This window comes from Talpa europaea (genome assembly GCF_964194135.1).
Source record: "Talpa europaea genome assembly, chromosome: 4".
Lineage (NCBI taxonomy): Eukaryota > Metazoa > Chordata > Mammalia > Eulipotyphla > Talpidae > Talpa > Talpa europaea.
In genome coordinates, this window is record NC_140070.1 from 114,263,561 (window position 1) to 114,276,161 (window position 12,601).

A 12,601-nucleotide genomic window follows, 5' to 3' on the forward strand; every position below is an offset into this window, starting at 1 on the left:
CCTAATATTAGAGATAATATATGTGCAGGGTCTAGTAATTTGTTCTTATAATCATATCTAATAATAGAATGGATGGTTAAGAATCTCGACTGAAGCAAGCAGTTTCAGATGCATGGTGATGACAGAAGGTAGATTCCAGTGTGTTTGGGGGTGAAAGCTGGGTGAAAGAGACAGGTGTTTTCTTACTCTGGGAAGGAGGGACCTACAAAGATGGAGAACTTGAAATTGGGAAAGTGAAAGGGAAATGTGTTGTCAGCATTTGAAGAGGAGAGGAGCCCCTAAGCTAATTACTTGCTTAGGGTCTTGTAGTCAGTAAATGGAGGAGCTGGGATTAGAACCCCAAGCAGAATGTAACCCAAAGTCACATTCTTTCCTGTTTATTATACTACTTGAAACACTGCACATGTTGTTTCTGAGTCTTCATTGGAAGCACCCAGCATGACTAGCCTCTCATTCCTCTCCACGCCCTGCCTCACAGGTCACCATCACTGGTCACTTTATTCTCCCAGTTTTAGTTTCTCCATCTTTGCAGGCTCCTCCTTCCAGCCTAAGAACAACACAAATCTCTTTCCCCTTTAATTTTTTCCCCTTCACTGCCCAGTTCAAGCCTATCTGCCATCAGTTTGTACCAGAAATGACTTGAGTAAGTCAGGTAGAAAGAATTTGAATTCTCATTAACCTGCTTGAGCCCTGATTAAGGAGATGGGGAAAATGGAGTCCTCTAACACTGAAAATGAACAAGAAGTTATTAGAGACCCCAGAGCCTCTAACCTCAGGAGAAGATATGAAAATTGATGGGTCCTTAAGGAGAGGACTCCTTCACCCTACTTTCTGGTCATACAGCCTGGAGGGGAGCAATCCCAGGAAATAATAGCCACAAGGCAGTCATGCCCATTAGCAGGCTTCCAGAGACTTCTCTACCCCCAATTTGATAAGGATAAAGTAGACCCAAGAGAGATGTGAAGAGAGCAGTTATTCTCCTTAAGCAGGGGGCCCCGATGGGCCAGTGATAAGAGCCAGACCTCCTCCTTGTGCCCACCACCCACATACTATGTGAGCAGTATGTGAGATTCTAGAATGGTGGCACAGTTTTGTGTGGGGAGTAGCATGATGAAGCAAGTCCAAGAAGGAGAGATTAAATTTTTCATTAGCCCAGCAGCTTGAAATAGAAATAAAAATTAATTTGTTTTGAAAAAACAAAAGAAATAAAGTGGTATTTCTTATGCACCTGAATTTACAATTATGGTTCATGCCTACAAACATCTTTGAAATGTATAACCTGAGCTTTGTTTGCTTATAGTTGAATTTGGATCTTATTTTTCCAATGAGAAATTTAGAGGGCTAGAAATTACAAGTAGGAGAAACTTTGGGTCACTCTTTTAAGAATACTCCCTTACATGATAATACATTCCACCTTAGTATGTCCAGCTACACTTAAGCACTAATAAAGGAAAGAGGCTGGAATTAAACAAGTCCAGGAAAGAAATTCTGAAGATCAGAGATTTGTCAGTGACAGAATAAACTTCTTATTTGTAGCCCTAGGATCTTTCCTCTCTTCCTCAAACTTTTGCCCTATTCTAAGCATGAAAGTAAAGTTAAAATAGTTTGCAATTTTGCATTTATTACTAGTCACATCTTATTTATTGTCTAATTAAGAACATTATTCATTTTCCCATCAAGGAAATCAGATTTTATTTTGGAAATGTGTCTGCAAAAAACTTGGAGACTTGGGGGAACTCACTCTTGAACTTCCCTGGACATGATTCAGAGACTGATTGAGGGAAAGGCTGAATCTCTGGCTTTTGAGAGTTGTGGTTTGGCATTGAGAAGATGGGAAAATTGGCTTCAGGTGAAGGTAGAACTTCATCATTTTTCAGTGGAGGGAGTGAGTAAACATATCCAATTTGTCTCCTTTCGAAGTGAAAGTGTCCCTTATCTGGACCTCTCTCTTCTGATTGTCTATGAGGTGGGCCATGGCCTGGGTGATGGTGACTTTGGCTATGGGGTGGTGGGTCACAGGGTCCAAAATCATGGAAATCATGGCCATGGGGACGGTGGTGAGGACGGCGTCCACGGTGACGATGTCTATGGGGACGGTGTCCATGGGGACCATGTCCATGGGGACCGTGTCCATGGGGATGGTGTCCATGGGGACCATGTCCATGGGGACCATGTCCAGGGGGACCATGTCCATGGGGATGGTGTCCAGGGGGACCGTGTCCGTGGGGATGGTGTCCATGGGGACCATGTCCGTGGGGATGGTGTCCATGGGGACCGTGTCCATGGGGATGGTGTCCATGGGGATGGTGCTCACTGGAATTGTGATTATGAAAGGGTCCACGGGTTCCATTAATGCTAAAATGGGAGTGATTACATCTTGACCCTGAAGGAAGATCTCCTTCGTGAGACACTGGTCTGTCTGAGTCACTTTTGTCTTCCCCAGGAGCTGGGCATCTAGGTTTATGTGATTTGTGAGAATGATGGTGATGTTTGGATCCATTGGCCTTGAATGGAGACTGGCCAGGAGGAGGATGCTTGTGTCCATTAGAGAAGAGGAGATGACCCAAAAGGCGATGTATGCCACTGATGTTTCTATGTTCCTGGTAAAGGACACAACAAGTGAATATCAACATGTAACACAAAAGGATAAGCTAGATGTTCACCTTGATCTAGACCAACAGTTCACAGACTTTTGGATTCTACAGATGAATTTTTAAAGTAGGATAGCAAAAAGAGTTCTTAATTTTTATCTAGCAAAGTTAGCATTTAGAACAGAAAATAAAATTATCATCTACCACTACCATCATTTCACAATAGGAATAATATTGTGACAACACTAGAGTCAGAGTGAAAACTGGTCCTTTTGATGGAGTAAGTGTATTATGAAAAACTCCTTATTACCATTATTTTTCTCATTTCAACAGAAAGTGTTGAAATTATAACCTGCCACTCACCTGTAAACCAACATTTGGAAAACTAGTGTCTTATAATTTATATTCTTAACAGAGCTCTAAAATTTGTGATATAAGCATCCCTTACACCTAAAGGATGGACACGTCACCTTTACTCTCCTTTTTAGATTTTAATTAAAAAAAATCAATGGAGTGATGTTCATGGGGACAAAGTTGCCCATTTCCCTCTTGGTACTTGGATATTTGGATCCTTTAGGCTCTTTTTCCTGATATCAAAATTACTGTAAAGAGTATTTTGGTATAAAATAAAGCTTTCTGGGAGAGATAAAACATATTGTTTTACACCTTTCCTTATACACCTTTACATAATAAATTTGAGGCTAATTTACTCCCCTTAGATTCCATGCCTACAAAATAGTCTCAGCACTGGAGTCCTGATTACAGACGCTACTTTCAAATTCATTAACAGCTAATTGAATTAGTCATGATTTTACTTTTATGTCAAATTTACCCCTCCCCAATTCTTGGGAAAATTTTCTTATTTTTTTGTGGCATACTAATAATTGTATTCCTTTCCCCAGGGGCTTATTCTGTGTGTACTTCTCTGCCCACTCCACCATATAATATCTTTTCTCTCTTTCTCTCTCTCTCTCTCTCTCTCTCTCTCTCTCTCTCTCGCTTGCTCGCTAGCTCTCTCTCTCACACACACACATACACAAAGCAATAAGAATAAAATACAATTAATCTGGCACTGATTATGACAAAGGCTGCTTAGGAACTCACCTCAAGGTTGAACACTTCACAGTTTATGACAATATCTTTTGGGGTTTCCAAGTCAGAGGCTCCTACATCATAGTACAAATCTGCTCTGCAGAATCCAAAAGCCTATAAAGAAGAGAGAACCCTGTTTGTGTGTATGTGTGTGCGCGCACACATGGCTGCACAAGTAGTAAGATGGTGCCCAGGTAGAGTTGTGAACTTCTAGACATTGGGAAAAGAAGAAGAGCTTAGAAAAATCAGGGTTATATTATCAAATATCTCCACCAGTTATTTATCAATCTTCCCTAGTTAACAACGCTTTTGGGAAGTATCATTTCCTAAGACTTCATCACAAGTTGCTGTGTTCTCTTCCATGAGTGGACATGAGCATTGGCCTTCCCCATGGGTGGGAGTGGCAGTACCACATTATCAATGTCTTTAATTCAGCCCTGCTGCACCGAAGATTTGAGTTGCCTATGACAAGAGAGAATGAAGACTGGTATAGCAGAGGGATTTTGGATAATTTAAATCAGTCATTTGGATTGCTGAAAAGGAGGGAGATACTATAAAGAAGAGTTTACATGAACCCTGTCAGAATAAGTGTCTGCTGGCCCTACCCTAAGTACAGAGGCTACAATTGGCTGATACCCCTGTACCCCAGAAGCTCTAAAACCCAATTGTCAAACTTCGACTAGGACAAAAAGAAAATCTTTTTTAGAAGAGCCTATTTAGCACTGAGGGTTGGAATACAGTTTTGGAGCTATACACACCTATGTAACTTCTGGTTTCACTATTTACTAGCAGTGTGTTTAAGTAGATTACATAAAATTCCCCAAACTCAGTTTTTTTTAAAAGATCTGTATAATTCTATCAACCTACACATGGTGGCAGAACTTAATTAAATGAGATAATGCTGTAAAACACTGAGCACTGAGCTTGTCTTCAGCCAGTGTGCACTGAACTTGCACTTATTTGCAGATGGGGTTGGAGAAGGAGGTGGCCACTAAGCAGAATTTTAGAATTGCTTCAGGTTAAAAAATTGGACAAACAGAAAAGGAATGGCTTCTTTTGAACTTTCCTAATGAATATTTTCAATCTTCCAACTCTGGAGAATGTGCTGTTAAATGTCAGAGAAGTTCTGGCCTTAAAATCAGAACAGATCACCATTAAAATCCTACATCCTAACACTTTTCTAGTTAAGTATCCTTAGGTAAGTGGCTAAACTTCCAGGCCCACCTGTTTTAGGGAGAATGGAGCAGACACTTGTTTCTCTTCAAGGGGGTTGCCATGGGGTTCCAATGAGACAGTAATATATGTGGAGGTGTTTCGTTAACTATAGGTCACTGTGAAAATGGCAAGTATTGTTAAGATCTTCCTGCAGGTAATCAAGTTATATATGATGAGGGAGAGAAAGCCCACTGGACTGAGCATTAGAACTGGATTCTAATCTCAGCTTCATTGGGAACACTGGGCAAGACCCTTAATTTGTTAAGATTTGTCACATGAACCATAAATAAGGTGAAATGAATGAATAGGTAGATTCTTAATAACAGCTAGTTACAGTTTTAGTTGTTTCTAACTTAGTGGGTTAAAACACTCAGTTAAGTTTAGGTATATATCATGTATATAATAAAATCATGTTCTCATAATTGTGTGCTTTTTTCTGTGCCTCGGTTTCCCCATATGTAAATCTGCAGTAGAAACAGGATGGTGGTGGGATTAATATGTTATCATATATCTAAAGCATTTAGAAGACTGCCTGGCACATAGCAGGTGCTCTCAAAATATCCCCTGGCATTTCGCAGATTTTTATCATACTCACATTAAAGTGTCTGGGAAAATAATGAGCAGAGCAGTTCCTCACAGAGAAGTCCACATAGTAATTGGTTCCTTCCTCTCCTCTCTGGAACAGATTGGATCAAAGCAGTTTCAGGAACATTAAAAAGGTAGACAAACAATCAACAGGCAACATGCATATATTATACGATATACTGTGAGGCAACCCATATGGACCATATTTCTTATAGTCCCTGCCTTTTTTAAAATTTCATAACTTAAGTGATTAGGTGAATATAATTTCATTGAAGAGGACTGATGAAAAATCAGTCTCTTTGCACCCCAACCTCTCCTCAGAGGTATCACTATCATCTGTTGGATGAATTCCTCCCTCTAGCACGCTCCTAAATATGTTGCTCATACACACAAATGTCTAATTGTTTCACATAAGTCGGCTCATAATCTTAAGTATTGTTCTGTGACCTGTTTCTCCCTCATCAGTATGGCTGGGACTCTTTCCAGTGCACTGAGGTCCAAAACACTCTTTTTTTGTAATTTTGTTGTATTCATTCCATTGCTTGTATGCACCATAATCTAATTAACTATTTTCAAAATGCATGACAGGGCCTCCCCTGGGGGTGCAGCGGTTGAGCGCTGGGCTGCAAAGCTGCCTGCAGCGTCTGCAGCGCCGGTTCGATCCCCGGCCACCAGTGAGGGTCCCACATGGTGTGCAGACCTCTCCTGCCACCAGCCGCTCCCCTCAGCAGTGTATTTCAGTGTATTTCGTCGGTCTGCCTGTTCTGTTCCCCGCTTTGGTGAATTCTCTCACCCTCCCGCGCCTTCTGACTGTACCCAGTGCTTGTATAAATAAATAAATAAATCTTAAAAAAAAATGCATGACAAACATGTGTTAGCTTCTCTCAACAACCACTCTATGTGAGAGGCAGGTGGATCCTGGAACTGAGACACAAGAGACCTGTTTACTTACAGCCACACAACTGGGTGTGGTGTGGGAGTTTCTCTAAGTCTTGGTTTCCCATATAGCAAGGAGTTTAGGACCCATTGTTTTTAATGACTCACATCACCCTAATATGCTTTTCTGTCTTTCCCTCCTTCCTTTTTGGGTGTTTCTTCTCTTCCTCCGTGTGTGTTCTTGCCCCACTCCACATCATAAGAAGATACGAGAGAGCAGACCTTTGGTATTTACCGCCTATCTAAGAGACTGCAACAGGGGCTTGAATTAAAAGGCAGCTGGCCAGTGAGGGCAGTGGGCTGGTCCAGGCTGCTGTTTGTGCCTGCCAGGATGGAGCCTGTGCCTTAGACTCTGGCTGGGCATTTGTGGACACTCACTGCTCGTGTTACTCTCTCCACCTGGTCCACTCTGAAATGTGCAAAGTCAGCATTCTCTCCTTTATACTTCTCAAGGGCTTTGTCAGCTTGTTTTCTGTAGAGGTCAGTATCCTCAAAGAAATCCAGAAGAACGGGGCTATCTTTGATATTGCTCAATGCTGAAGAGACTAGAGAAAGAAGACAGCAGCTTTGTAGTTACTGGAATGAAAGTAGGAGTGACAGTGCTGGGATTAATACATATAAGCATGGGAGCAAGGTCAAAAATAGCTTCCCTTTCATACATGGACAAATTAAGGGTTGGAGAAGCTAAGTTATTTGCTAAAGATTCAATCAGCCAGTCCACAGTGGAGCTGAACTTGAACCCAGACCCTTCTGATGCTCAAGTCTCTGTCAAGACCCCTATTCATGATTACTCTCCCCGCACCCCACCCGTAAAGTATTCATGTTTTAGCAAGGAAGGGAAGGCACATTAAATAAAGTTTTGCCCAGAGAAGGAAGAAACAGCTCAACTTTTCTTAAAGGTGACCTCCTGAAGCAGTAGCTTGGTTGTTGAATTTTTGTATATTGCGTCATTTTGAAATTTCATATCTTTAAAGAAATTCTGTGATAATTCTTTTTGAAAAAGTAAATTAAAAGAGGGCCTCCCCAGTGGCGCAGCGGTTGAGTGCTGGGTTGCGAAGCTGCCTGCAGCCTCTGCAGCGCCGGTTCGATCCCCGGCCACTGGGCGAGGGTCCCACATGGCGCACAGATCTCTCCTGCCGCCCACTGCTCCCCTCAGCAGTGTATCGTCAGTCTGCCTGTTCTGTTCCCCGCTCTGGCTCTGGTGAATTCTCTCACCCTCCCGCGCTTCTGACTGTACCCAGTGCTTGTATAAAAATAAAAAAAAAAAAGTAAATTAAAAGAGCATGGAATTTAGAGTCAACCCTGGTAGGACAGAGTCATGTCTTCAGCACATTTTTCTTGTGTTCCTGAGATTAACTCACTGAACTTCTTTCAGTTAGTACGTTATATCTAAAACAGAAAGCATCGTCATCTTTACTTCACAGTCCTTTTGTGAGATTAAATGGAATGAGGTGTAAATAATTTCTTTAAAAACTGTAGAGTAATACATATTTAGATGTTAAATCTATACTTATGGATTACTAAGTACTCTGCAAAGTATGCCTCATAGATCACCCTATTTAATGCTAACAAGAACTTGGAGGTCGTTGCTATGATTCTACCCTAACTTCGGCTCATTTTATAATGAAGGAAGGATTAAAGCAGTTAAGTAAATTGCTCTCAAGACCACATGCTTGTAAATGATGAGGATGGGATTTAAACTCAAGCAAATTTGGCCAGCGCTTATGTCCCCAACAATGATGCTCTACTGCCTCTGATAATTTCTATTTTTATGTGTTGAGTTTCTTTAACGGAAGTTGCATCAATAACAAGGGATAACCCTTTCCCTCTCTTCTGAAGAGAATGAAAAATAATCAAGTCCATAAGGGCAGAAACTGTTTCTAATATGTACATCGTAGTACTATGTATGATTCAATTCTATATTAATCTAAAATTAAAAATTTAGGTAAGGTTACCATACCAGAACTTGTGGTGCAATTAAAGTCCTTCACTTTAAGATCCTGATGTTCATTTGAATGTGTTGTAGCTATTACCTTACATTTTCCGATCACCTGTAAGAAAGAGGTTTTTGTCAATGCACATAGCTTTCCTCAGGGGACAAAAAAAAGTATTGTCACATATTCCTGCTATCCATTTAAAAAATATTTGTGCTTTGTCTTACCCAGTTCTCTTCAAAACCCTCATAAGAACCAGGGAGAAACTGTTTAAATGAATCATGTCCATATCCCAAATACTTTTGTGTGTAAATGTCTTATTTTCTGGAATTGAAATGTTAGATCTATGCATATTCATCTCTGTGTTCCCTTGTGGCAGGAAGCTTGGGATCTAAGTACCTGGATATAATGTCCATAACAAAATCCTATTCCTCACAGTAACTGCAACAAATTCCTTTGGCCATTCCTGCTAGTGGACCAGTCTTCATAAGACAAGACTACAATCATAAGTTCTTAGACTCACAGGCTATCAGTGCTGGAAAGAACCCAAGAGCTCACATACTCCAGCCCTCTTACCCCACCTTGTACAAAAGGGGAAAATGTCAAAAGACATTAGGTGATTTGCCCAAGGTCTTGTGCTAGTCATGCCACCATGGGTCACAACCCCCATTAATATATTTTGAATTGAGTTCTTGGGTATCACTCTCAAGAGACTATTGTGCAAGTTCAACACAGTTTTGCTCTTACTCTTTTACTCTCTCAGCCCAGGCACGTGGCTATCCTGAGTGAGCAGAGTAGACAGAAGTCAAGTATCATAAGAGGAGGGAACTAGTATCCTGTTGACTTACTATTTCAGATGGACGTCTAGACACATCTGGCTTACAGTCATGCCAGTGTTTCCTGGATAGGACTGAACAGTCGGTTTCTTCCACATCTAAAACTAAATAATAGACAGTTGTGGATTCCTGGAGAAAGACAAGAAAGCAACAAGTGAGTAACATGAAGCACCCTAGAGGTTTTCTCAACAAAAGCAATCGTTTATTTCTTAAGCATTTCTGGGCCTCCTCGGTGGCGCAGCGGCTGAGCACTGGGTTGCGAAGCTGCCCGCAGCCTCTACAGTGCCGGTTCGATCCCCGGCTGCTCCCCGGCCACCAGAGGAGGGTCCCACGTGGCACACAGACCTCTCCTGCCGCCCGCTGCTCCCCTCAGCAGTGTACTTCGGTCCTTCTGCCTGCTCTGCTCCCCGCTCTGGCTCTGGTGAATTCACTCACCCTCCCGCGCTTCTGATTGTACCCAGTGCTTGTATAAATAAATACATAAATCTAAAAAAAAAAAAAAAGGAATTTCTGCTCCTCTCCAAATCATTGCAGGTGACCCTTTTGTCATTTGAGTTATTTATTTGAATAAGTAGCTTAACAAATAGCAGCAAAGATTTACTTCCAAATACCCTTTTTAACTGATCCGGATGTTGCTTCTACCTTTAGCTTTAAAGTGCCATCACTGACTAGCAGAGTTGGCTTGGAAGGAGGTGTTGAAGGTGCCAGCCTAGAACTGTAAGTGACGATGGCCATGTCAATGCCTCCAATCTGTATGTGCAGTCATACCCTCTCACCCAGCTCTACTCCTGAACTTGGATTTCTAGCTTTGATTTCAGTCTGTCCCCACACGTTAAACCTCTCTCTTGCACATCAGTTCCCTGTCTTAAATTCCCTTGACTTTTGTCAGTGGCACTATCAATTATTTATTGCTTTAATCTCTGGTTTGAAAAATGTAAAATCAACTTTGATTTCTTCCTTTTCTTTGCTTTTGCTATCCAGTCACCAGACCTTACTGGTCTTTCTTGGAAATATCTCATGTCTTCTTTATTCTTGCCCTAATTCCTTCTGCCTGTGTCTGGTCTTCACTTCTTCATTCCTGAATGTGTAATGGGGGCCAGGGAGGAAGGAAAGAACATCATCCTTAGTGTATGAATCTGTATATACATGCCTAATATAGGCTATACATACACACTATATGACTAATGGTCTTTATTGTTTTTTATTAAGATTTATTTATTTATTTATACAAGCACTGAGTACAGTCAGAAGCGTGGGAGGGTGAGAGAATTTACCAGAGCCAGAGCAGGAAACAGAACAGGCAGACTGACGATACACCGCTGAGGGGAGCAGCGGGCAGCAGGAGGGGTCTGCGTGCCATGTGGGACCCTCGGGGTATTGAACCGGTGCTGCAGAGGCTGCGGGCAGCCTCGCAATCCAGCCCTCAAGCACTGCGCCACCAGGGAGGCCCAGATCTTTATTCTTTAAATTAAAACTCCTTCTTTGAACTGAGATTCCTACCCTGATGATGCCCAAATGAGTGCTGGACATTGATACCATCAGAAATTAACCAAGCAGGCCAGGGTGTACCAAGGATAAGATAACAACTTCTGGGGGTAAACATGACAAATACCAAGAATACCGACTATGATGAGCTATTCTGATAAACTGATTCAACTTGATGGGCTGTCCTGATGAAACAATTCACTTATGACTGCTTTTGTTCAACTCACTATAAAACAGCCAGCTAGAAATGAGACAATAGAATGTTTTCTTCAAGGTGATATGCCCACCATTCTCAGATTGCTGGCCAGCTACAGAATCAATTCCTGTCTCTGTTCATTGGCTTTCAGTAGTGACAGGCAGCAGAACCTGGCATTACTGGTAACATGTGTACAAAGCTTCCTACGTCATGTCCCTGTCATCTGCCTCCATCTCCCTAGGTACAAGGAGCCCCCTGCACACCCTTTTTATCACTCAGAGAGAGCAGGGTGCTGACTCATCCTATGTCCTATCCCTAAAGCAGAGAGACTGGAGTGGGACTAATTGTCATTAAATTACGTATTGAATCCTAAATTCCTGCACTCTTATTCTCTGCACCTGTAGCACCTCTAGCTCTAATACTTTAACAAGTATACATTTCTTTGCTTGTCGCCTGTGATGCTCCATGATCTGGCTTCCCATTTTCAGTGATTCCACCAAGAGTAGATTTTTTTGAAGTATGGGGCTGGTGGGATATTTACCTCTGTAATTTCTATCAAGTCCTCAGATCCACTCCAAATAAGCATATAATCTGAGTGAAGAAATAGACTTGCTTTACTTCAAGATAAACCTACAGTTTCTCTTCCAGCCTGATGGTGCTCCAAAGTCCACCCAGAACTTCTGGAACCCTTCTACTTATGTTCAATTACTCCCTTACACCCTTCTTCCTGAAACCAATATAGGTGGTGTATCTGGAATTCTCCTGGAATGCCTTGTGCCAATCCATCTTCCTATTCAAATTCTACTCACTCTCCAGGCCCCAAATGAAGCCTTCTCCCATCAAATATTAATAGACCTGCTTTCATTAAATTATTCTAGCCTCTCTATCACTCACTTGGTCACTTGAATATATCCTATCTAACAGCACCTATGTATACATGTGAGGGCAAGACCCACAGTTTGTCCTAATTTTTCTCTTATACTACATAGTATTTGATCGAGTTCAGCCTAAGTACTTATAAGTATTTACAAATGGAATCAGAGTTAAGTACACACAAATAACAAAAATTAGCTAGAAGGGAAAAAAAGCAGTTGAGAGCAACAGGAAACTCAACAGAGAACCCTGATCAAAGTCATTCCATTGTGCAAAGCAGTAGAGTGAGGGGCTGGAGTCACATTTGTCCCTGGTGCATGGTCTCCCAACTCAACTCTGCCATTAGCGATTCCTCACCGCTTTGTCCAAGTGGGCATCAGCGACCCGCAGCAACTGGAAAAGGTAGCCATCCTGTCGTCCTTTATTGACCAGGTCTAGAGCTTTCTCAGCCAAGGGCTCAGTAGCATCGCAGCTTGTTGGAGTCACAGGGGAGGAATCCTGCAGTGTGATGGAAAGGAGCAAAAACAGTGCTACTGCGAAGAAGAAAGCCTTCATTTTGTTACAGTGTAAAAACCATCTTGTGCTATGGTGTACCGGTAGAGAATTTTATACAGACTTTCTAAAGCACACTCACAATCACAATTGATGGAACAAATTCTTTATACATTTCTATTGTGTAACTTGGGATGTTCACCTTGAACCCTGGTTAAAATGTCTGTCAACATGTTGTAAATGATTACTGGATCCTGGGATCAGAAAGTTGAGACATGTCACCAGTGAATGGGTGAAACCGTATCTGCATGAATCTAGATATTTCTGGTAGGTAGCAGTTCTAAAGTGTGCTTTTGACCATAAACA

General features: G+C 41.7%; 1 protein-coding gene across 1 annotated transcript; it reads right to left on the reverse strand.

The window, feature by feature from the left end:
• Positions 1-1,630: 1,630 nt before the first annotated feature.
• On the reverse strand, positions 1,631-12,298 carry HRG (histidine rich glycoprotein; the record flags this gene model as incomplete). The annotated part of the gene is made up of 7 exons (XM_084232704.1): positions 1,631-2,600; positions 3,696-3,797; positions 5,494-5,574; positions 6,798-6,964; positions 8,380-8,470; positions 9,202-9,318; positions 12,101-12,298. 7 exons carry the CDS (start codon positions 12,296-12,298, stop codon positions 1,692-1,694), a joined length of 1,665 nt encoding a protein of 554 aa, XP_084088830.1. The 3' UTR covers positions 1,631-1,691.
• Between the last annotated feature and the right edge of the window lie 303 nt (positions 12,299-12,601).